General features: G+C 55.2%; 1 protein-coding gene across 2 annotated transcripts in view; it reads right to left on the reverse strand.

Annotated features, from left to right (window-relative positions):
* Positions 1–362: 362 nt before the first annotated feature.
* Positions 363–23,241, reverse strand: part of PDE4C (phosphodiesterase 4C) — a 25,964-nt gene continuing 3,085 nt past the window's right edge. The window contains exons 1-15 of one of the 2 annotated variants that reach the window (XM_032170140.2): positions 19,313–19,481; positions 15,155–15,346; positions 14,284–14,320; positions 14,128–14,201; positions 13,874–13,926; positions 13,401–13,513; positions 13,224–13,317; positions 11,949–12,112; positions 11,663–11,761; positions 11,045–11,209; positions 10,860–10,959; positions 9,401–9,555; positions 6,029–6,151; positions 4,149–4,331; positions 363–3,655 (exon numbers count right to left, since the gene is read on the reverse strand). In XM_032170140.2, coding sequence (XP_032026031.1) covers positions 3,308–3,655; positions 4,149–4,331; positions 6,029–6,151; positions 9,401–9,555; positions 10,860–10,959; positions 11,045–11,209; positions 11,663–11,761; positions 11,949–12,112; positions 13,224–13,317; positions 13,401–13,513; positions 13,874–13,926; positions 14,128–14,201; positions 14,284–14,320; positions 15,155–15,346; positions 19,313–19,458 — 2,046 coding nt within the window. In that variant the 5' untranslated portion in view covers positions 19,459–19,481 and the 3' untranslated portion in view covers positions 363–3,307. Of the gene's footprint in view, positions 3,656–4,148; positions 4,332–6,028; positions 6,152–9,400; positions 9,556–10,859; positions 10,960–11,044; positions 11,210–11,662; positions 11,762–11,948; positions 12,113–13,223; positions 13,318–13,400; positions 13,514–13,873; positions 13,927–14,127; positions 14,202–14,283; positions 14,321–15,154; positions 15,347–19,312; positions 19,482–23,241 lie in introns of those variants that run through there. The other variant, XM_032170138.2, reaches the window with a different exon arrangement.

The raw sequence follows: 23,241 nt of genomic DNA on the forward strand, positions 1-23,241 counted from the left end.
CTCACTCGGTCGCCCAGGCTAGAGTGCAGTGGCGAGATCTCGGCTCACTGCAAGCTCCGCCTCCTGAGTTCAGGCCATTCTCCTGCCTCAGCCTCCCAAGTAGCTGGGACTACAGGTGCCTGCAACCACGCCCGGCTAATTTTTTGTATTTTTAGTAGAGATGGGGTTTCACCGTGTTAGCCAGGATGGTCTCGATCTCCTGACTTCGTGATCCGCCCGCCTCGGCCTCCCAAAGTGCTGGGACTACAGGCGTGAGCCATCCCGCCTGGCCAAAAATATGAATATCTTATAACAGATGGAGAAAAAACTGGAGGGAAATAAGTCAAAATACTGCAGATAATCTATGAGTGGAGATACAGCAGAATTTTATTTCCTTCTTTATACATTTCCATTATTTCCAAATTTTTTACAGTGAACATGTTATTACTTTGTAAGCGGACTGGGGGGGAAAATCTTGAAAAAAAAATTCCCTAAATATCTGCTTTTTAAAAGTCTGGAAGGAAATGCACCAAGTTCGTGAATCCGGATGACTTTTAGTTCTGGCACTGTGGAATTTTATCATTAACTGTGATGATGATGAATTCTGAGTGGTTATAATATTTATGAACGAAGCCAGCTGCTCTGGAAGCCGAGGGCGGTTGTGATGACGCCTGTATCTTGTATAAATATTCAGGCACGCGAAGAGGGAGGCAGAGGGGAGGGATGGATACTGAGGCTTCTGGAGGCGGGGATCGAACTCTAGGCTTGAGCATGGTGCTGCCCAGTCCGCTCGGAGGCCCGACCAGCAGGACGAGCTCTTCCCGGCGAGGTGCGGTAAGTGGGACCATCAGGGCTGGAGGATGCCACCCCTCCGACCCACCCCGCAACCGCCGCCAAGCGCGCCCCGCCGTGTCTTCCACGCCCGCCACCAGGGGGCGCCGCTGGCTAACATTGGGCGCTCAGATGCTTGACTTTGAGCTGGCAAGAGGACCTCTCTGCGCCTCAGTTTCCTCATCAGTGAAATGGCCAGGACACTCCATTTGGTCAATTGAATGTTTTAAGCTGTAAAGATTTTATTTAACCCCAGATAAATGTTCAGTACCCCAAATGTCTAGGATATTTCAGGGAGGTCACAGACAACAACCCCCCATACCCAGTCGGAGTTTATCTAAGTACTAGGATCAGGTTACAGAGGGGAAACTGAGGCCCAGAAGGGGCTATGATGGCAAGAAAGCCTCAGGGGCCTCCATCCCTCTAGGGGGAATCTGAGGCAGTTTCAGGAATCAGGAGACTTAGAGACCTGCTAGAGAGGTAAAATTGTGTGTTTTTGTTGCTGTCCTAGGGAAGGAGGAACATGTGGGGGACCTAGTATGGAGTTCTGAGGACAGAGAAAGCAGGGGGCTCCTACATCCAGAGACACCAAAGACAGAAAATAAAGCGACTTAAAGCAACAACTGGTGCATAGGTTCAATCAGTCTTCAGAGACATGCCAGGCACAGAGCGCCCTCTTTTTGTTGTTGTTGTTGTCCAGGCTGGAGTGCAGTGGCGCGACCTCGGCTAACCACAACCTCCACCTCCCGGCTTCAAGCAATTCTCCTGCCTCCGCCTCTCAAGTAGCTGAGATTACAGGCGCCTGCCACCATGCCCGGCTAATTTTTTTTTTTTTTCTTTTTGAGATGGAGTCTTGCTCTGTCACCCAGGCTGGAGTGCAATGGCATGATCTTGGCTCACTGCAAGCCCCGCCTCCCAGGTTCAAGTGATTCTCCTGCCTCAGCCTTCGGAGTAGCTGGGATTATAGGCGCCCACCACCATGCCTAGCTAATTTGTGTATTTTTAGTAGAGACGGGGTTTCACCGTGTTGGCCAGGCTGGTCTCGAACTCCTGACCTCGTGATCCACCCGCCTCGGCCTCTCAAAGTTCTGGGATTACAGGCGTAAGCCGCCGCGCCCAGCCTCTAATTTTTTGTAACTTTAGTAGAGACAGGGTTTCACTAAGTTGGCCAGGCTGATCTCGAACCCCTGATCTCAGGCGATCCACCCCCCACTCAGCCTCCCAAAGTGCTAGGATTACAGGCATGAGCCACCCGCCCCGGCTATTTTTTTTTTTTTTTTTTGTCAGACAGTGTCTTGCTCTGTCACCCAGGCTGGAGTGCAGTGGCATGATTTCGGCTCACTGCAACCTCCACCTCCTGAGTTCAAGTGATTCTCCTGCCTCAGCCTCCCGAGTAGCTGGGATTACAGGTGCCCACCACCACGCCCAGCAAATTTTTGTATTTTTAGTAGAGATGGGGTTTCACCATGTTGGCCAGGCTGGTCTCGAACTCCTAACCTCAGGTGATCCACCTGCCTCAGCCTCCCAAAGTGCTGGGATTATGGGCATGGGCCACCGTGCTCGGCCTCAGAGCCCCCTCTCTTTCCTTTCCTTCTCTTTTTATTTTTAGACAGGATCTTGCTGTGTTGCCCAGGCTGGAGTGCAGTGATGCAATCATAGCTCTCTTCAGCCTCCAACTCCTGGGCTCAAGCGATCCTCTGTCTCAACCTTCTGAGTAGCTGGGACTACAGGTGCACACCACCATGCCTGGCTAATTTTTTTTTTTTTTTTTCAGAGACGGGGGTTCTTGCTATGTTGCCCAGGCTGGTCTCGAACTCCTGAGCTTAAGCAATCCTCCCACCTCAGCCCCCCAAAGTGCCGGGATTACAGGCATAAGCCACCATGCCTTGCCCAGCGCCTCTTTTCTGCTCCTCTTCCTGCCCCCTACCGCAGTTTCGGAAACAAAATTGGGTATGAATGAAGTTTTGGTGCTCAAAATTTCCCCATTCACACTTCCATGCTCCTGCAGAGAGCTGCTTGGTAGAGGAAGACGGGGAGATGCCCTTGGGATGGTCTCCTGACTCCCCACCCCTTGTGCAGGGATACTACAGAGGCATAAAGCTGGCACGAAGTAGATGCGCAATAAATATTTGATAAAGAAGGAAATAATTAAGTGATAGATGAGGCTCAAGAGTGACCACTGGAGAGGGTGGACTAGAGGCTCCAGCAGAGAGCACCTCTCCTCACAGGGATAGAAGCCCAGCAGAAAGACACCAAGGTCATTATAAGAGGCTGCCCCTTAGAGAGCTCTTTTAGGCAAGTCCGGGGTCAGAGTGGACCCCAGCCAGGTGCCTCCAATTAAACCCTGGGAGCCACCTATAACTAAGAGCTTGATTGTCTCCCTCAGTGGGTGGGAAAGTGAAGCAGGAGCCACATGGAGCCTCTTCCTGGAAAGGCTGCTGCCAAGAGCCAAAGGGCTTTACCATCCATTGCCCCTGCAGTTCACGCAGGGCTGGCCCTAAGTCCTCTGGTTGTCAAGGGGTAAGTCCCCAGGGTCTGGGCCGGCTTCAGGGGACAGGAGTTCAGTGTCAGGCAACTCCAAGGCTTCTTTGTCTAAAGCTGTCTCTTCCTCCTCCTCTTCTTCCTCCTCATCCTCTTCCTCTGCCTCCTCCAGAGTCAGTTCAAACTGGAATCTGTCAGGCCCATCCCGCTCAGGGTTGGTGAGGTCTGAGGGACTTCGGGGGATCTTGCTCTGGTACCACTCTCGATTGTCCTCCAGCGTGTCCAGCAGGTCCTGTGCATCTGGGTGGACCAGGTCAGCCCAAGTCTCCCACAGTGGGTGGGCAATGTAGTCAATGAAACCCACCTGTGGCGGGGGTGGGGCAGGTAAGCATTTGGTGAGTCACAGTGAACCCTAGACTCAATCCAGCCTCCAGATCTTTAGCCAAGCTGTTTCCTCTGCCTGGAATGCCGCTTCCCAACTCCTGCTCGTCCTTCAAAACCCTTTTCAAATAACTCATTCTCTAGAATGCCTCCCTTAACCCTTCTGGCCTCCTCCAACCCCAACCCTGACCCCACAGGGCTGAATGTACATGTCCCCCAGACTGGAAGCCCCTCCAGGGTCCTGCATGTCACCCAGAACAGATGTTTCCAAACCCCAGAAGTGCATGTCCCTCTCCCTGAAGCCCAGAGAGAATGGATCCCAGGTCTAACTCGGCCCAGACAGCACCCTTCGGGCACACTCCCTGGCTAGCCAGCCAGGGCCAAGCCAGGGCCAAGCCAGGGCTCGTGGGGTTGGCTCAGCCCCTCCCTTTTACTTCCTCCCAGTGTCTACCGGCTCAGCCCAGTCCCCTGCCAACCTGGGACTTCTCCACTGAGGCCGTGTGCTTGTCACACATGGGACTGATGTCCAGGCCAGACTCACGCTCGCGGTCTCCCTGCTGGAAGAACTCGGCCATGATGCGGTCCGTCCACTGGCGGTACAGGGGCAGTGGTTTGGTGGGGTTGCTCAGATCAGCACAGTGCACCAGGTTCTGCAAGACCTACAGAGATCGAGGCTCAGGAGGGCACTGGCGGGGCCCAGCCACACCTAGACCTGGCACCTCCACAGACAGGCTTGGTGCCATGGACACATTCATCTTACAGGTGGGGAAACTGAGGCCTGAGACTCGAAGAAGTGGTTAAGGCACAGGCATGTGACTCTTGCCATTTCTTCAAGTTTGGCATACAGTCGGCACTTCATAAATGAAGCTAAATGAGGACTGCAAAAATGGAGGCCCTCTCCAATTTTTTTTTTTTTTAAATGAGATAGGGTCTCACTCTGTGACCCTGGCTGGAGTGCAGTGGCAAGATCTTGGCTCACTTCAACCTCTGCCTCCCAGGTTCAAATGATCCTCGCACCCCAGCCTCCCAAGTAACTGGAACTATAGGCATGCGCCACCATGCCCGACTAATTTTTGTATTTTTGTAGAGACGGGGTGTTGCCCAGGCTGGTCTCGAACTCCTGAGCTCAAGCGATCCACCCATTTCGGCCTCTCAAAGTGCTGGGATTACAGGTGTGAGCCACTGAGCCCAGCTTTTTTTTTTTTTTTTAAGAGACAGGGTCTCACTCAGTTGCCCAGGCTGGAGTGTAATGGTGCAATCACAGCTCACTGCAGCCTCTAATTCCTGGCCTCAAGCAATCCTCACACCTTGGCCTCCCACAGTGCTGGGATTATAGGCATGAGCCACTGCACCCAGCCTTCACTCTAAATGTGCAAGAAGTCTGGCTAAAATTGTTTTTGTTTGTTTGTTTGTTTGGTTTGGTTTTTTGAGATAGAGTCTTGCTCTGTCGCCCAGGCTAGAGTTCAATGGGGCGATCTCGGCTCACTGCAACCTCCACCTCCAGGGTTCAAGTAATTCTCTGCCTCAGCCTCCCGATTAGCTGAGATTACAGGCACCCGCCGCCACACCCAGCTAATTTTTGTATTTTTAGTAGAGACGAGGTTTCACCATCTTGGCCAGGCTGGTCTTGAACTCCTGACCTCGTGATCTGCCCGCCTCGGCCTCCCAAAGTGCTGGCATTACAGGCGTGAGCCACTGCGCCCGGCTACTAAAGTTGTTTTTAAAGTACAACCGGCCAGGCACGGTGGCTCACGCCTGTAATCCCAACATTTTGGGAGGCCGAGGCTGGTGGATCACGAGGTCAGGAGATCGAGACCATGGTGAAACCCTGTCTCTACTAAAAATACAAAAAAGTTAGCTGGGCGCGGTGCCAGGCGCCTGTAGTCTCAGCTACTCGGCAGGCTGAGGCAGGAGAATGGCGTGAACCCGGAAGGCAGAGCTTGCAGTGAGCCAAGATGGCGCCACTGCACTCCAGCCTGGGCGACAGAGCGAGACTCTGTCTCAATAAATAAACAAATAGGCCGGGCGCGGTGGCTCACGCTTGTAATCCCAGCACTTTGGGAGGCCGAGGCAGGCGGATCACGAGGTCAGGAGATCGAGACCACGATGAAACCCCGTCTCTATTAAAAATACAAAAAATTAGCCGGGCGTGGTGGCGGGCGCCTGTAGTCCCAGCTACTGGGAGAGGCTGAGGCAGGAGAATGGCGTGAACCCAGGAGGCGGAGCTTGCAGTGAGCCGAGATTGCGCCACTGCACTCCAGCCTGGGCTACAGAGCGAGACTCCATCTCAAAAATAAATAAATAAATAAATACCAAAATTTAAGAAGGAAGCCCCAGGGCCCGCCCAGCTACATACCTGGATTCGGTCGGAATAGTTGTCCAGGAGGAGGACACCGAGGCTTGTCACCTTCTTGGTCTCCACCATGGTCTTGAGGTCGGCCAGGAGGTTCATGTGTTTGGACATGTCTGTGGCCAACACCTGGGGGCAGGCAAGGGAAGGTGACAGGCACGAGGACCCTGCCCACCCCGACCCTCACTCCCATCTCCCAGATGCCACTCTGGCTCAGACTCAGCCCTCTGGGCCTCAGCATACTCATTTGTGAAATGGAAGGATGCAACCGCATTCACTGCAAACTCTGCTCAAAAGAGGGGCTCAGTCAGGGGCCCCTTTTGGGAGGTTGTTTGGGTTGGCCACGAATTCCACATGTGTGACAGGGTGTCGGGGGAGGTGATCAAACCTGTGCACCTCGGACTTGTCAGACTGAGTCTCCCGCAGTGGGTGGGCAATGTAGTCAATGAAACCCACCTGTGGGGTGGGTGGGGCAGGAAGGCATTTGGTGAGTCACAGCAAACCCTAGAACCAATCCAGCCTCCAGATGTTTAGCCAGGTTGTTCCCTCTGTCTGGAATGCCGCTTCCCAACTCCTACTCATCCTTCAAAGCCCTTTTCAAATAACCCATCCTCAGGCCAGGCACGGTGGCTCACGCCTGTAATCCCAGCACTTTGGGAGGCCAAGGCAGGCAGATCACGAGGTCAGGCGATTGAGACCATCCTGGCTAACACAGTGAAACCCCGTCTCTACTAAAAATACAAAAAATTAGCCGGGCATGGTGGTGGGCACCTGTAGTCCCAGCTACTTGGAAGGCTGAGGCAGGAGAATGGCATGAACCCCAGGAGGCAGGGCTTGCAGTGAGCTGAGATCGTGCCACTGCACTCCAGCCTGGGCAACAGAGCGAGACTCTGTCTCAAAAAAAAAATAATAATAATAACCCATCCTCTAGGATGCCTCTGTTGACCCTTCTGGCCTCCTCCAACCCCAACTGTGACCCCACAGGGCTGGTTAGGGGCTAAGGTGACTTGTGCCTGAGGACAGTGGGGAGGATGAGTTCTGTGCAAAGGGGCTGGAAGAGTTGGGTACATGGGAGGGACCTAAAAGAGGTGGCTGTGGCTGGAAGAAGTGAGCTCAAGAGAAAGGGAGGCGAGATTGAGAAGACTGAAGGCCTCTGGCAGCTGGGGGAGCTTGTCCAGAGGCTATGGGAGCCACAGGGGAGTTTGCAGCTCACTGTGGGGAGGAATGTGACTTTATACCCCTCAAACTTCCATGTAGCCACCATGTGCTCTGGAGGGCTATTTCTAGGCACAGATGTTTAAAAACCAGATTAACCCAGCCGGGCGCCGTGGCTCACACCTGTAACCCCAACACTTTGGGAGGCAGAGGCAGGTGGATTACCAGAGGTCAGAAGTTCAAGACCAGCATGGCCAACATGGTGAAACCCTGTCTCTACTAAAAATACAAAAAATTAGCCGGGTGTGGTGGCGGGCACCTGTAATCCCACCTACTCGGAGGCTGAGGCAGGAGAATCGCTTGAACCCAGGAGGCGGAGGTTGCAGTGAGCCAGGACCACACCATTGCACTCCAGCCTGAGCGACAGAGCAAGACTCCATTTCAAAAAAAAAAAAAAACTTAACCCACCCGTGTGGACTCAGCCCAGCCAGGAGTGACTCAGATGTGGTTCACAGGCTTCTCTGAGAATCAGACAAAAGTCTCAAAACTTCTCCTCAAATCTCTCATCTGTCCCAAATGCTGTCTCCCCACCCTATGGGTACCCACCACTCAAAACCCCAACTCCACCTCACCAAACGTTTAGCTCTTTCTCACTCCAAGCCTTGGCTTTCTCTAAGCCCTCCTCACATGGGGTTCCCTCTTGCTGAGAAGCCCTCCTCACATGGGGTTCCCTCTGGCCTTCCTCATTCTGCATACCCTGACTTCAGTGTTCCCTCTCCAAGAAGCCCTCTCCAACCTCTTTGGCTGGTCTGGGCTCCGAAAGCACCCTGAACCTCCCTCCTCACAGCTCTGCCTGCAGGTCCCTAGTCAAGGGTTAGAATTTCGTAACTACCGGAACTGTCTTTGCACAGATCAAGCACACAATAGATGCTCATTAAATGCTTGTTAAGCGAATGAATGAGGCATGAGACCCCAAAACTTACTGATGTGCCCCTATCTAAAAAAAAAAAGAGAAAGAAAAGTCAAATGGATAGATGTGCATAATTTTTTTTTTTTTGAGACGGAGTCTTGCTCTGTTGCCAGGCTGGAATGCAGTGTGCGATCTCCACTCACTGCAATCTCCGCCTCACGGGTTCAAATGATTCTCCTGACTCAGCCTCTCGAGTAGCTGGGACTACAGGTGCATGCCACTACAGCCAGCTAATTTTTGTATTTTTAGTAGAGACAGGGTTTCACCATGTTGGCCAGGATGGTCTTGATCTCTTGACCTCATGATCCGCCTGCCTCGGCCTCCCAAACTGTTGGGATTACAGGCCTGAGCCACCGTGCCCGGCTGCTTCTTTTCTTTTTTTTTTTTCTGAGGCAGAGTCTCACTCTGTTGCTGAGGCTGGAGTGCCGTGGTGCAATCTCCGCTCTCACTGCCACCTCCACCTCCCAGGTTCAAGCTGGGATCACAGGTGCCTGCCACCAGGCCCGGCTAATTTTTGAATTTTTAGTAGAGACAGGGGTTTCACCATGTTGATCAGGCTGGTCTTGAACTCTTGACCTCAAGTGATCCGCCCGCCTCAGCCTCCCAAAGTGCTGGGATTAGAGGTGTGAGCCACCGTGCCCAGCCCAGATGTGCTTAATTTAAGGCTTAGCAAAAGTTGCACCTGAGACCCCAGAAACAGTTTCCACATCGCCTGGGTACAGCCAGGATCTGCTGGGCCCAGCAGAGGGCCTGGGGTTTGGGCAGTCACTGGCCCTCCCCCCTTTTTTTTTGAGATGGAGTCTCACTCTGTTGCTGAGACTGGAGTGCAATGGCGCAATCTCAGCTCACTAGCTCACTACAGCCTCCGCCTCCCGGGTTCTAGCAATTCTCCTGCCTCAGTCTTCCTAGTAGCTGGGATGACAGGCGTGCACCACCACACCCAGCTAATTTTTGTATTTTTAGTAGAGACGAGGTTTCACCATGTTGGCCAGGCTGGTCTCGAAATCCTGACCTCAGGTGATCCGCCCGCCTCTGCTTCCCAAAGTGTTAGGATTACAGGCATGAGCCACTGCCCCTGGTCCCAGTCCCACTGTTCCATTTCACAGATGAGGAAGCTCAGACTGAGTGAGGACATGCCTAGGTCTGGATGAACCGCCGGCCATGCCAATATAACCCCACCCTGCTGTCTGCAGATGAGAAGGATGCCCCGCTCCCCTCTGCCCCTCCCGCCCCGCTTACTGCCCTGGCCTCACCATGTCAATGACCATCCTGCGCAGACTCAGTCGCTGCTTGGCGCTGAGGTTCTGGAAGATATCGCAGTTCTCTGCCTGCAGCAGCTTGAAGCCCACAGCCAGGTGGTGGTTCTCCAGCACCGAGGCGTCGTTGTACATAAGCGCCAGCTCTGAGTCTGTGAGGGTATGGGACTGAGAGCCCCAAGATCCACCCACCCCACCCACTATACCCAAAAGCAGCTTTTGGAAATCCTTAGCAAACTCTTACCCATGCGTTGAAGGCCCAACTCTAGCATGCCCTCCTGTAAGAAACCATCCGGGTCCCTGGCCCTTCCCTGACTGCAGGGCTAGGGGTGTCTGTGTTTGGCTCTGCCTACCCAAGACTGAGAAGGCTCCTCACGGACCCACTATGGCCAGAGACAGTGAGTATTCAGTAATGGTTTTTTTTTTTTTTTTCTTTTCTTTTCGTTTCTTTTTTAGAGACAGGGTCTTGCTGTCATCCAGGCTGGAGTGCAGTGGTGGAATCACGGCTCCCTGCAGCCTCAACCTCCTGGCCTCAAGTGATCCTCCCATCTCAGCCTCCTGAGTAGTTGGGATTACAGGTGTGTGCCACCACACTTGGCTAATTTTTTTTATTTTTTTGAGAGACAGGGTCTCACTGTATTGCCCAGGCTGGTCTCGAACTCCTGGCTTCAAGCAATCTTCCCACCTCGGCCTCCCACAATGTTGGGATTACAGGTGTGAGCCATGGCGCCCAGTCTCTCAGTGCTGGTTAAATAAACAACTGAGTCTTTGTCTTATTGGATCTAGGTCCTTTGAGTGAGGGGCCTCCACTCTCACCCCCAGCACTCCAGGGCTTGTATACAAAAGGTGCCCAATAACTGCCTGTCAACTGAGTTTTTCAGATTCCTCATAGGATCCTAAACTTTAAGATTTTGGTGGAACTGGCCAGGAGCAGTGGCTCGTGCCTGTAATCCCAGCACTTTGGAAGGCTGAGGCAGGCAGATCGCTTGAGGCCAGGAGTTTGAGACCAGCCTGGGCAACATAGCGAAACCCTGTCTCTACAAAAAATACAAAAATTAGCCAGGCATGGTAGTGTGCACCTGTAATCCCAGCTACTCGGGAGGCTGAGGCTAGAGAATCGCTTGAACCTGGGAGGTAGAGGTTGCAGTGAGCCGAAATCGGGCCACTGCACTCCAGCCTGGGTGACAGAGCAAGACCCTGTCTTTAAAAATAAATAAATAAAGGTCTTGGTGGAACCAGATCAGCTCTGCCACAGCTCATTATTCTGTCCTTTATTGGCACCTACTGTGTACTCAGACCTGCTCCAAGCCCCTGAAGGGGGGGAAAACTGTCACAGTCATTTCATAGACAGGGAGACTGGGCTCAGGGCAGACGGGAACCCCCTGAGATCACCTGGCGGACAGGGTGGAGGCAGGGTCTGCCTCCCCTCCTGCACCCACTTCCCACTCCTACTTACTGGTGTTAATCAGAAACTGGTTGGAGACCCCAGGATGGTCCACATCATGGATGGCGCTTGCAAAGAGGGCAGCCAGGATTTCCAAGTCTGTGAACACAGCCTGAGCAGGCAGAGGGCACAGGCGGTGAGGGGCGGGCTCTCTGGGCCCTGCACCCACCCGCCTGCCTGCAGTCGTGGCACGGTACCTCGAGGGCGGGCGTAGCCAGCAGCACATGCGTGGACTGGGCCACGTCAGCGGCATGTAGGCTGTTGTGATAGGCCACATTGGCATGGTAGTGACCCTCCAGCATCAGCAGGTAGGTAGCCAGTGTGTCTGCTGGGATCTGGAATGTCTTCAGCAGGTCCCGCTCCTGGTCCATCACAGATCCTGGCTCAGGGCCTTGGCCTTGGGGCTGTAGCACACGCTGTTCCTACCCCTCTCTTCTGAACTCCTATCCATGCCTCAAACACCTGCTCCTCTGAGATGCCTTCTGTGCTCTCCTGAACTCCTCCACTCTGTGTTATTTGGTGGTCCATCCCTGACCCTACAGGACTGGGGGTGTCTGTGTCCAGCTCTTCTCTCCAGATTTCTCTCCTCCTCAGGGCCAGGGGCCAGGCCAGGGGCCGGGCCAGGGCTGAGGCTTCTGGACAATGAACTGTTCATCTGAGTGAACTCCTATTCATCCTTCAATACCCTGCTCAAATTATCCCCTTCAGAAATGTCAGGGAGGATTTGAAAAATGAGTGTCCCTGAGGTCTGGGGTAGGAAGCGGTGAAGGAAACCCCAGGAGTTTTTCCTTGGAAGCCAAGGGCAGGGTAGGTACCTGAAAAATGCTGAATATGATAGCTGTGAGGGGCCGGTTCCCACTTAGCTCCGCCACCTTGAACACGTCAAGTCCCCACTTGTTGGTGTCTTCTAGCTCCTAAGATGTGAAGGGCTGAAGCTTAATTAACCCCAGCCCAACTTCCCCAGACTCTAGAGCCTCCATCCTCCCACCCCAGGTTCCACAGTGAGCCCCAACTGCCCAGTGGGCAAACACGCCCGAGATAGGGCATCCAGACAGAGGCAGGGACCAAACCTTGATCTTGGCATTGTGGTTGGGGACCCACCTTGGCCAGTTGCTCCTCCTGGTCAGTCTGGACCCCAAAGCGTGGGACAGTGGCTGAGGAGAGGCTGGCACTGTGGCAGAGCCCGTGTAGGCCACTGATCCGGGACATGGGCTGTGGGGCCTCCTCAGTGGTCACCTTGGGCAGCTCCACCTCAGTCTGCTGGTCTGCGGATGGGCCAGGGTGAGGCTCAGGGAAGCTGATTTCACCTCCTGGGGCCTGGCCTCAGGACCTGAACTTTGCCAAACCCCAGGATCAACCTATTTCCCTTTTTACAGGAACCAAAGTAAGTTCGGAGTAAAGACCCTGTCAGCCGGACGCGGTGGCTCACGCCTGTAATCCCAGTGCTTTGGGAGGTCGAGGTGGGCGGATCACTTGAGGTCAGGAGTTTGAGACCAGTCTGAGCAATACGGTGAAACCCCATCACTACTAAAAATACAAAAATTAGCCAGGTATGGTGGTGGGCACCTGTAACCCCAGCTACTCAGGAGGCTGAGGCGGAAGAATTGCTTGAACCCAGGAGGCGGAGGTTGCAGTGGCTCAGATTGCACCACTGCACTCACTGCACTCCCTGCACTCCTGCCCGGGCAACAAAGTGAAACTCTGTATCAAAAAAAAAAAAAAAGAGGCCGGGCGCGGTGGCTCACGCTTGTAATCCCAGCACTTTGGGAGGCCGAGGCGGGTGGATCACGAGGTCAGGAGATCGAGACCACGGTGAAACCCCGTCAAAAAAAAAAAATTAGCCGGGGGGCGGGGATAGTCCCTGTATCCCACTAGGGAAGGCTGAGGCAGGGAAAGGCTGAACCAGAGGGAGGACGTGAGCCGATACCGCCCACTGATCCCACCTGGGGACACCGCGACTCATCTCAAAAAAAAAAAAAAAAAAGATCCTGTCTTGCCTGTAGCTACCTACCCCTCTCCTCTGTTCACAGCTGATCTCAGTAAACCCTTCTGCTAGGCTTGGCCGCTGGGTGCCTGGGGCTCAGCATTTTCCCCCAAACAGCCTAGCGTCCTTTCCGTCTCCCAAGCTAGTGTCTGGTTCCCTCCATCTCCTCCTAGGCAAATTTCTACTCATGCTTCAAAACCCTAGCTTTAATGTCCCCTGCTCCTGGAAGTTCCCCTTGTTCCTCCCTCTGATCCAGCCCTGACTCATGGAGCTGAAGGTGCCTGTGTCTGGCTGTATCTCCCCCAGACTGAGGTCTATCATAGAAATCTTTATTTCTCTTGTTTCTTAGTACTCCTATAATATCGTCCAGGCAGTGACTCAACAAAGCTCACCCAGGAAGGTCCGGGAGATGTACTCAGACACCTGGTTCCCGGAGCGGCTGGTTTCGGACAGGTGGGTCAACTCCCGGTTCAGGATCCGCTTGAACTGGGGCGGAGGGAAGGTGAAGACAGTGATGATGGGGCACCGTGGGCCGAGGCAGGTGAGCTCAGCGATCTGCCCCACCTCACCTTGTTGGAGGCCATCTCCCCCACCGAGTGCCGGGTCTGCAGCGTCTCCAACTGATCCAGGCACCAGTCCAGCTCGTCTAGCGTCTCCAATGCCAGCTTCTGCCCCGTGTCCTCTGGGAGCTGAGGCAGTCAGGGGCCTGCCCAACCCCCGCTCAGGGACCCCACGCCTCTCACGCCTTCGTCTCTGCATCTGGACCCTGAAACTGTTCCCACGGGAGCCACCCAGGACTCCTGGACCCAAGTTCCAGATCTGTCCCCCGAGTGCCTGTGTGACCATGAGATCTCTGGGCCTCAGCCTCCTCGTCTGTAATATGAGTGTGGTGGGGTCCATCCCCGAGGGCGTTATTGTTTGTTTTTGCAGGGGCGGGGCTACAATTAGCCCCAGTTTAAGGGGCTCATGGACTGGGGAGGTCACTATGGAAAGGAAGCTCCCAGCTGTCCTCAGCGAGGGAGGGAAGGAACAGGTACTTTACCTGCAGGCGGAGGGGGCTGATTGCTGGATGAAGGGTTCCCGACCGGTCCCTGCCTGCGGTACAAAAGCCTCAGGCGTGGCTGCTCCGCCCATCTCGCCCCGCCCCCAAGTCAGCCAGGCCCCGCCCCTCAAACCCACCTGGAGGCGCCGGAGCCCCAGCCTCAATTTGCAGCCCGCTTTCCGCCAGGCCCCGCCCCGCCCCGCCCACCTTGTCTCTGCCGGCCCCGCCCCCGCCCCGCCCCGCCCTCTACCTACTTGGCTGCTCCTAGGCATTGCAGGCGGGCAAGGGCCGCCACGTTGCTCCGAACGGTCCGCAGACTGGCCAGGACCTGTTGGGAGGAGGTGGTAGGCGGTGGGAAGGACAGGCCGGATCCGGAGGGGGTCAGGGCAGGGAGGGCGGGGGACACCCACCTGGGCAAAGGGCGTCACAATCATGTCCTCTCCATGTCTGCGAGGAGACGGGCCATCAGGGAGAGCTCTCTCCCATCTTCCAGCTTTTACCCACACCATATGCCCTCAGCTGAGGGGGTCCTGCTCTCAGGACTTCTCCAGGCGCCTTCTTAGTCCCTGGGGTCCCCTCATGCGACTCTCCCTGAGACCCACCACAGCCCCTCCAACCATTCACTCACTTTATCGGCATCTCATAAATGGGGAAACTGAGTCCCAGGGGTAAGTAGATATTTCCCTTTTCATTATGCCCACTAGGAAGCTCAAATCAAATTATTTCTACATTTGCTGCTAATTGGCCTTAATGTGTGTGTGTTTTTTTTGTTTTTTTGTTTTTTTTTTTTTTTGAGGCAGAGTCTTGCTCTTTCGCCCAGGCTGGAGTGCAGTGGTGCCATCTCGGCTCGCTGCAACCTCCACCTCCTGGGTTCAAGCGATTCTCGTGTCTCAGCCTCCTGAGTAGCTGGGACTACAGGCGCGCACCACCACACCTGGCTAATTTTTGAATTTTTTAGTAGTGACGGGGTTTCACTATGTTGGCCAGGCTGGTCCTGAACACCTGACTTCAGGTGATCCGCCCACCTCGGCCTCCCAAAGTGCTGGGATTACAGGCGTGAGCCACCATGCCCGGCTGACCTTAATGTTTTTGGATTACTACCCCTACCCCAGCAAAAGGCCAAGTTCTCTCAAACTTGATTGAATAAAGGAGCTGCCTGGCAAACTCCTACTTAAACTTCAAAACTTTCCTTAAATGGCTACTTGAAGGAGCTTGCTGAATAGAGGAACAAAGCAAGGAGGGAGGGTAGAGGCGGTGTCATCCCACCAGCCCCAGACTCACAGGTCGCTGGCCACAGAGGAGTTCCGAGACATGGCCTTGGGTGAGAGTTCATAGTCGCTATCTGAGCGATACAGGAAGGACTCGCGCCGCTGGCTGTGCGGGACTGGAGCCTGCATAACCCGGCCCAGGCCAGGGCTGGTCTGAGGGTCCAGGGCCCTCCTCCCACACGAGAGCCCATTTTCCAGGTCAAAACTGAAAGGAGAGAAGGCATGGTCAGAGACGAGGGTCATGACAACTGGGTGCCGGGTCGTGGCCACCTGGTCTGGTACGTCCTCCCCGGGGCTGCTTGGCAGTCAGGCAAGTGTGGTTTCCAGCTTGTTCACCTGCCCCCGGCTACACCCTCAGGATCCCTGCACCCCTCACACTTTGGTCTTTGAGTCTACACTGGACTCCAGGACCTCAGTTCCAGATCTTCCTCAAAGTGGTTGTGTGGCCATGGACAGGTACTGACTTTCTCTGGACCTCAACCACCCTATTTCTTTTATTTTTTTTTCTTTCTTTTTTTTTTTTCTTCTCTCTCTCTCTCTCGCTCACCCTTTCTTTCTTTTCTTTTCTTTTTTTTTCTTTTTGACAGGGCCCCACTTTGTCTCCCAGGCTGCAGTGCAGTGGTATAATCCTAGCTCACCGCAGCCTCAATCTCCTAAACTTAAGCCATCCTCCAGCCTCAGCCTCCTGAATGGCTGAGACTACAGGAGCACGCCCCAACACTTGGCTAATTTTTAAATTTTTTGTAGAGACCAGGTCTCACTATTTCGCCCAGGCTGGTCTTCAACTCCTGGCCTCAAACAGTCCTCCCACCTCTGCCTCCCAAAGTGCTGGGATTACAGGAGTGAGCCACCGCACCCGGCCTCCTCGTTTCTTTTTTTTTCTGTTTTTTGGGTTTTTTTTGAGACGAAATATCGCTCTGTTGCCTGCACTGGAGTGCAGTTGTCCACACTGGAGTGCAGTGGGGGCACGATCTCGACTCACTGCAACCTCCACCTCCCGGGTTCAAGCAATTTTCTTGCCTCAGCCTCCCAAGTAGCTGGGATTACAGGTGTGCACCACCACGCCCGGCCAATTTTTTTTTTTTTTTTTTTTTTTGGAGACAGATTTTCACTCTTGTTGCCCAAGCTGGAGTGCAATGGCACAATCTTAGCTCACTGCAACCTCCACCTCCTGGGTTCAAGCAATTCTCCTACCTCAGCCTCCCAAGGAGCGGGGATTACAGGCGTGTGCCACCACGCCCAGCTAATTTTGTATTTTTAGTAGAGACGGGGTTTCTCCATGTTGGTCAGGCTGGTCTCGAACTCCCAACCTCAGGTGATCCGCCCGCCTTGGCCTCCCAAAGTGCTGGGATTACAGGTGTGAGCCACCGTGCCCGGCCAAATTTTTGTATTTTTACTAGAGACGGGGTTTCACCGCATTGGCCAGGCTGCTCTTGAATTCCTGACCTTGTGATCTGCTCGCCTCGGCCTACCAAAGTACTGGGATTACAGGCATGAGCCACCGCACCCTGCCTCCCCTGTTTCTAACATGTGTGTGATGTAGCCCATCCCCGAGAGCTCTTTGAGGGGGTTACAACCGAACATCCAAAGACTGCGACTGGATGACCATGTTGCAAAGGGACAAACTGAGATCTAGCTCACATGGTGGACACGTGGACTGGAAATAGCTTCTTGGGCTCTTCTACCTGGAAGGGGCCTAGCTCCTAGCTAGGCCTAGCTCCTGCGTGCGCCTTAGTCTAGAGAGACCCCACTCCCAGCCAACCTGACTACACCCTTGGCTACCTGCACGCCCCCAGCGTTCCAGGCTCCACCCTCAGCCCATAAGGCTCCGCCCCAAGGCCGTCGACCACGCCCCCAGCGAGCCGGGTGCTACCCTAGGCTCCCCCACTCCCCCACTTCATCTTCAGCCTGAACGTTCTGCCTGTTCTCTTCCACCTCCGGGTCTTTGCACAGGTCGTGCTCTCTGCCCGGAGCACCCTCCTCCCTCTCCACACTACCTGTCCCGTTCTACCCTCAAACCCTGTCTTTCCCTCTGGCCACACCCTCTGGCCCCTCCTCTTTGGGGTCAGAGGTCAGAGAAAGGGCGTAGGGCAAGAACTGGGGCGCTAGAGGAGAAGGCGGTGACCTGGGGGTGGGGTTTTCAAGAAGGGCAGGCGGAAGCGGCACCGACAGGAAGACAACGGGGACCGCCCGAGACACGGAGCTCCCGGCCGAGGGTCAGTGTCCGGCTGGTCCCGGCTGTGACTTTTGGGTCAAAGGTCACCGTATCCTCGTCCACGGGCTGGGTCGGCACCCCCGCGTAGGCTCAGATCTGGGTAGAGGTGGGGGATTTGGCAGCATTCGGTCCGGCTTGGTCAAGTATGACCGGGTCTGAGTTGGGTCTGATCACGTCGAACTGGACTTGGTCCCGAAGAGTTTGTTCGATGAGTTCGGGAGAATTCGGCTGCGTCCGATTGGGCTCGGGAGAGTTCGGATAAGTTCGAGCTTGTTCGCCTAAGTCCGGTTACGCTCGGTCTGCTTCGAACAAGTCCGGGTGACGTTCGGGCCGAGTCGGGCATGTTCGGTCACGTCCGGCTACACCGGGGCTAGTTCGGGCATCTCCGACTAAGACCGGCTGCGCTCGGCCTGTTCCGTCCGACTCCAGCGGGTTTAGCAGCACCGGGATGAACCCCACGCCCAGCCGAGGGGGCGGGGCTCCTTAACCCTTCCCTGGCCAGTCTGCGGTGCGCCGTGGGCGCTGTGGCGCAATGGGAGACGCTCTTAGGGGCGGACTTGAGGCGGCGGATACCCCAGATCTGCCCCTCGAGGGGGAGGCATGCGGATCGCGACCCCCTACCCCTCTCTCGGCTCTCCCCGAGTGTTCCAGAAAAGCGCATCTATGGACAAATAGGGAAACTGAGGCCAGGAGCGGCCACAGGGCGTGCAAATCCGGATCCCGGGCGCGGAGGGTTAAGGGCTGGGCCTGGGTTTTCTTGGGGCGGGGGAGGCTGTTTTTCTTTCTGCTCTAAACTTAGCCGGGAGCGGCGGGGTCAGGCTGTGGTTCCATGACGCGGGCGGTGCGGGGGTAGGGCCCCCCGGCTGTGGGAACGGCGCGGCTGCCCATTGGCCAGGGGGGTAAACTGAGCCAGGGAGGCTCGGACTTGGGTTCGAGTCCGGCCTGCGCGGGGCCCGCCCTCGTTCATCCTCACTTCTGAGTACCTGCGACGCGCCCTCGACGTCCCTGCGCTCTCTCTAGCGCCTTCAAAAGGGAACGTGCTTCGCTAGTGTTTGGTGCTCCGAGGTCGCTCTCCAGGACACGGAACCCCCACTCTCCCACTCCCTGGTTGAAATGGAACCACCAGGAACCACGGTCATACCTTCTCCCTCCAACCCAAGCTGTGACCTTGCAGAGGGACCTCCCCTCTCAGCCTTTGGATGCCAGATTTACCAAGTGGGTGCCAATTCGGCGCGGACCGAGCGCAGGATGCCAGCCACAGTCGGAGCCCACAAGCCCCACTCCGAACCCCAGCCTTGCCCCCATCCCTCCCCACGAGGTCACAGTCGTTTCTGGAAAGGCAGGGATTCGAACCCAGAGGGGTGTACCGAGTGCTTAGAGGATGCAGCGCAAGCAGCTGCCGGGCGCAGGCGCGCGCTCAGCCTGGGACTCCCGAACGCCCTGCCTCGAAAACCCCCTGAATTCAGGTCTTCCTCCGTGGACACCCAGAGTTCATTGTGAGGCCCCCAGGGCATCTCTTTGCTGGCACTGGGACAGGATGCTGGTGGGAGGGGGCACCAAGGGGAGGAGTGCCCCTTCCCCCTCCTCCCACTGCCAGGACGCACAGCCTGCCTGCCCCAGGCCGGCGAGGGTCAGGAGGAGACGTGAGCCTCAGCCCGTCCCACTCTGGGCCTCACAGCTAGAAGGAGACAGACGGCTGGTCCCCTGGGCCTATATCCAGGCGGCGGGTGGAGACAGACAGAGATAGAGAGAGACAGAGTCACCAACTGCGAGACAAAAGTAGGGTAGGGTAGGGTAGAGGGAGAGAGATACAGAGAAAGCGAGGGAGAGGCAGAGCGTCCATGCCCTGACTCTGGCCCCGGCCCCAGCTGTCCCTGCCCTTGTCCCTGTCCCTGCCCTTCCCACCTCCACACCGGGCGTCCCGGTGACCCCGCCAGGCCCTCTGTCCAGCCTCACCACAGCGGATGGGCCACCGTGAAGCGCCGCTGCAGGCGGATGCTCTGATTCACCAAAAGCTTCCTGAAGAGCCCGGGGGAGCCGCGCGGGGATCCCCGAGGGGAGCCGGGCCCGGGGGCCGGGGCAGGCGCGGGGGGGCCCTGCATCGCCAGGACTGCGTGGAGGCTGGACCGAGCGCCGGCTGCGCGGGACCTTTTCTGGACAGCTGCGGGGGCGGGGCCCAGCGGGGAGGGGGCAAAGGGCGCATCGGCCCCGCCTCGAGGCGGGCGGCTCCCTGACGACCCCCGGGACAAACGGGGAAACTGAGGCACAGAGTCAGACGCAACTCTACGCTCCTTTCTTTTTTTTTTTTTTTTTGAGACAGGATCTCGCTGTGTTGCCCAGGCTGGAGTGCAGTGGCACAGTCCTAGCTCATTGCAGCCTCAACCTCCTGGACTCAAGGGATCCTCCTACCTCAGCCTCGAGTAGCTGGGACTACAGACGCACACCACCACGCCCGGGCTAATGTATTTTCTGGAGAGATGGGGGTCTCCTTATGATGCCCAGGCTGGTCTCGAACACCCGGACTCAAGTGATCCTCCTGCCTCAGCCTCACGAAGTGCTGAGATTACAGGTGTGAGCCATTGCGCCTGGCCCAACTGCACTTCTTTAGGGGGCTGCCCCTAAGATCTCAGAGCCTGGATCTTACTCAGCCTTCCTCTGCACGCCCCTGGTTAGTGCAGCTTGCTGGGCTAATAACTGCTAAAAAGTGTAGAATGAGGGAGTCAGAAAGCAAGGTGCCCAGAGAAACAGCTGTCCTGCCTTCCATTATTGAGGGCATCACCGAGGTATAGAGTTTGCCAATGTCCGATCCCACGCAATGTTTCTAATCCTCCTCTACCCATTTTCCAGAGGGAGAAACTGAGGCCCAGTGCCACCAAACAGTGCACCAGAAGCTACAAATCCTTAATCCTTTGCCAAGTGGGGAAACTGAGGCTTCCATGGAAGAGGTCACGGTCATGGGTCTTTGTTGCAGAAAGCGAGACCGAAACTCAGGTCCCCCTCGCCCAGCACCCCTCCACGCGAGTCCCCACATGATCCCCCACCTGCTCTGACATTCCCCAGGCCCTGTCTCTGGATGCCTTCACCTCTTCTGCTGTCTCCTCCTAGACAAACATCCGCATATCACCTCTGCCAAGTATTCTGTCCTGCGAAGCCTCAGCCCCCCACCCCTGCCCTCGGAGGGACCTCACTGTCCCAGGACTGGGGGGGCCTCTGGTGTCTGGGAGGATTCGCAGAGTCTGTACCAGGTGCTCTACCCTTGGAATGCTGGAGTCAGGCTGGCCTTGTTCCACTTTACAGAAAAAGAAACCAAGGCTTAGCATGTGTCACACAAGGAGGAGGGACCTAGAAATAGCCACGTCAGAGGCAGAGGCCCAGGAGACCCCAGCAATTGAGGCCTGACCGTGCCCCTTGCTGTGGAATGACCTCTGTCTCTCAGCCTGGGCCTTCCCCCCGGGGCGGCTGCCTCAGTCTTGGTGTCCCCACACCTGGTACCCATGTTTCTGGCAGTCCTGGAGAAGCCCATTAGGGATCCCATAGGAGATCCTGAGGCAACCATGCTAAGGCCAGATACATGAGAGTCTCCCCATTCTACAGATGAGAAAACAGAGGCTCAGAGGAGGAGTCACACAGCCCAGAAAGACAGAGAGCCTCAGGTATCTGGCCAGGAAGCCCCCCTAACCCCCGCAGTCTTGCAACCAGACACCTGGTGGGAACCAGACCTCGCTGTCCCCAAGACAAAAATACCATCGTTGTCTGCTGGGGCCAGACCTAATTATAGCCATCCCTAGGGGACACAGGCTGCTAGGATTGGCCTTGTGGGGACACTGGAGCCAAGGTCTGAGCAGTCTTGACACCACCTCCCCGACACTGTGAGAGAAGTGACAATAGTTACATGTCCCCAAGGAGAAACTGAGGCACAGAGATTCAGCCCCTCCCTCAAAATCACAGACATAAAATAGGAGGCTAAGACTAAACAAAATGATACAAACTGAGTGGTTCAAAAACATACAGCACTCAGCCAACAGCAGTGAAGGGAAAAGTCATTGGATTTTCAGACGAAACCTACAAAGTGTGGACTACTATTCCCATTTCGAGGATGGGGCTACTGAGGCACAGAGAGGCACAGTCATTTGCCTAAGGACACACAGCCATAAGGTGCAAGACTGGGGTCATTTGAACCCGGGCAGGCGGTGTTCTTCCCAGCCTGGGTCCTCCCGCACTGGATGCGTTAACTCATTTCATCCCCTCTGTAGTCCCAGGGACGAGTCTCACATTAATATTTTATCAATAGTTTTACTATTAATGTTTCATTCATATATTTAATTTAAAATATTTTATTAACAGTTCTAACAGGAAGGTGTTAATTAATAGCTGTTTGGATGGAGAAAGAGTCACAGCAAGGGGTGGCCGCAGAGCCAGGACTCAGCATTCAGAGCCTGGCTCCTACCTGGCCCTGGGAGGCTCTCCATGCCCTGCTGGGTAAGGGACAAAAGCTGAAAGAGGTTTGGACAGAAGCACCCCTACCCTGACACCATCCCTGCATTACTGCATCTCCTGTAGAGGTGCCCAGTAGTCTCTGATGCCTTTATTTTTTTATTTTATTTTATTTTATTTTTTTTTGAGACATTTTGCTTTTGCCAGGGTGGAATCCACGGCCAGCCACTGAAACCTCCCTAGTTCAAGAAATTAGCCTCCCAAAGTGCTGGGATTACAGGCGTGAGCCACTGTCCCCGGCCTTACTTTTTTGAGTCACAGTTTCACTCTGTCGCCCAGGGTGGAGTGCAGTAGCGCAATCTTGGCTCACTGCAACCTCCGCCTCCCGGGTTCAAGCGATTCTCCTGCCTCAACCTCCCAAGTAGCTGGGATTACAGGCATCTGTCGCCACGCCCAGCTAATTTTCGTATTTTTAGTAGAAACGGGGTTTCACCATGTTGGCCAGGCTGGTCTGAACTCCTGACCTCAGGTGATCCGCCTGCCTCAGTCTCCCAAAGTACTGGGATTACAGGTGTGAGCCACCGCGCCCATTCCGATGCCTTTAGCACGCCACTGCCTCAATTTCCCCCATTTGAATGTCCTTTTTCTGGGCAGGCACTTTTCTCCACTGTCACCAGGTGGCCCCAGAGAGATTTTTTTAAATGGGTGTTTTTACCCATTTTACAGATGAGTAAACTGAGACGTGGAGAGGGGAGATGACTTGCCTAAGTCCCCACGGAGGGGTCAAGCGGAATGAGCAGGGTGGGGGCCGAGTCACATGTGTAGATGCTCACATGGGTCAAATCACACATCCTTTGCTGCAGACCCTCCCATGGCCCCCCATTGCCCTTAGATCTGAATTCACACCTCCCCAGAGGTCCCATGTGGCCCATCCCCACCTCACTTCTCTTGGCTTACACTGTTCCAGTCTCTCTCCACTCCTCACTGTTCCCTGAATCAGCCAGGCTTATTTCCACCCCATGGCCCTTACCTGAATGCTTGTCGCCTGCTGATGCTTTGTCTTTTGGGTTACAGTTAGAGAGTCACCTCCTCCGAGAAGCCCTCCCTGACTAGCCAGGTAAATGCCTCAGAGCACCCTCCAGCCATGGGTACAACTTCACATTTATTGTCATGATTATTTGCCTGTGAGTCCCTGGAGAGCAAGGCCGGGTCTGCCTTGTTCCCTGCTGTTCCCTCAGTACTTGGCACTTAGTAGATGCTCAATACATGCTCCTAGCGGCCAGGTATGGTGGCTCATGCCTGCAATCCCAGCACTCTGGGAGGCCACAGTGTGTGGATCACTTGAGGTCAAGAGTTTGAGACCAGTCTGGCCAACATGGCGAAACTGTCTCTACTAAAAATACAAATATTGGCCGGGCGCGGTGGCTCAAGCCTGTAATCCCAGCACTTTG

Source organism: Hylobates moloch, unplaced genomic scaffold (assembly GCF_009828535.3).
Source record: "Hylobates moloch isolate HMO894 unplaced genomic scaffold, HMol_V3 SCAFFOLD_12, whole genome shotgun sequence".
Classification (NCBI taxonomy): Eukaryota; Metazoa; Chordata; class Mammalia; order Primates; family Hylobatidae; genus Hylobates; species Hylobates moloch.